Source organism: Budorcas taxicolor, unplaced genomic scaffold (assembly GCF_023091745.1).
Source record: "Budorcas taxicolor isolate Tak-1 unplaced genomic scaffold, Takin1.1 scaffold3921, whole genome shotgun sequence".
Classification (NCBI taxonomy): Eukaryota; Metazoa; Chordata; class Mammalia; order Artiodactyla; family Bovidae; genus Budorcas; species Budorcas taxicolor.
Genome location: NW_026292276.1, coordinates 15,290 through 16,680, shown reverse-complemented (window position 1 = coordinate 16,680; position 1,391 = coordinate 15,290). Strand labels below are relative to the sequence as shown.

General features: G+C 38.2%; 1 protein-coding gene across 1 annotated transcript; it reads right to left on the bottom strand.

Annotated features, from left to right (window-relative positions):
* Positions 1-264: 264 nt before the first annotated feature.
* On the bottom strand, positions 265-927 carry LOC128071366 (uncharacterized). Its single transcript, XM_052664254.1, has one exon. It carries the CDS (start codon positions 925-927, stop codon positions 265-267), a length of 663 nt encoding a protein of 220 aa, XP_052520214.1.
* Between the last annotated feature and the right edge of the window lie 464 nt (positions 928-1,391).

The window sequence follows — 1,391 nt, the reverse complement described above, 5'->3', positions numbered from 1 at the left end:
TCTCAACAAAACTGTAGTAAGTTATATAAGCTATAACTGAAATAACACCCTACGCATATAAGATGGGAACAAATTGAAGAAAGAAATGGCCGCGAAATAGATGAAAACATAAAAATAAGCTCAGTAATTAGAAAGAAACTTAAAGCGAGAGTATGTGACAATTAATTATGAAGGCTGTTTCTTCTGATTACAAATATATATGAATATGTTCAATAAAATTACAAGAAAATGAAGCCCATCATGAAGAGAAGAGACGGATTCGGATTAAGAAACAGGGAGGACCTTCTTGACAATCTCCTCACTGAGAGCAGCAATCTGAGAATCAAGAGACTTAATGGTCTCTTCCTTTTGCTTGTCCAAATTAGCCAAAGCCTCTTGCAATTCGGCTTCAACTTTCTTCCTTCCTTGAGCCAATTTCTGCTCCACTTCGAGCTGAGTTTCCTTCTTCATCTTGTTCAAAGCAGCAGAAATCTCAGCTCTGGCGGCCCTCATGATAGCTGCAGCCTGGTCTTCGAGTTGCTTAACCTCAGCAGAAGTGTCCTTGACGCTGTTGAGCTTCTCTCTAATGTCAGCATCCCTTTCATCCATGAATTTACCCAATGGGCTGAAGTAGATTTTGTCCAAAGCAAACATGAGTAGCAAGAACTCTCCCATGATGATGGGTAGTGTTAAGTTGAAGTCAAAGAGAGATGCTTTTTCAATTTCTTCCGCAAATGAAGGAGGTGCCATGGCGAGTGATGATGCAAGAATTATGGGCAATGATGATTTTGGAAGTTTGAGTAGTTGATGGGTATTTTGGAATTTGGGTAAGGGTAATTTGGGAAGGGAACTTTGGGGAAGTTTGACTAGCATTGGAGTAGGAGGGGTTGATGAGGAAGAGCAGGTGATTAGGGCTTTGGAGGAGGCCATGATCATGTTGTTGGCCATGGCTCTTCTGCTACTATTACTGCTGCTGCTGCTGCTGCTGCTCTTCTTCTTCTTCTTCTTCTTCTTCTTCTTCTTAGTAGTAGTAGTAGTAGTAGAGTACACAGCTTTAGGGAGTGTTATTGGGGTTTTTCGTTTTTGTTGGTGAAGGGAGATCGATCTCAGAAAGGTTATCTAAATGTATACCACACAAGTTAGTGTGAGGCTGTCATCAATTTTCTGTTTTTCCCCCACCCTCAAATCAATATCTTGGATGGACTGTAATGGGGATTTGCCCCTCGCGTGATTCAACCTCTCTATTTATTTTTTGGCAACTTATATGAGAACAATGCATACGGAAAATGACGCAATTAATTTCTATTATTTTTTAAAATTTTAATTTTGTCCTTATTATTTAAAAGTTAAATAATTTAATTTTTATTATTTTTAAAAAATTATTAATTTAATTTCTACAGTCTTAGTTAAGT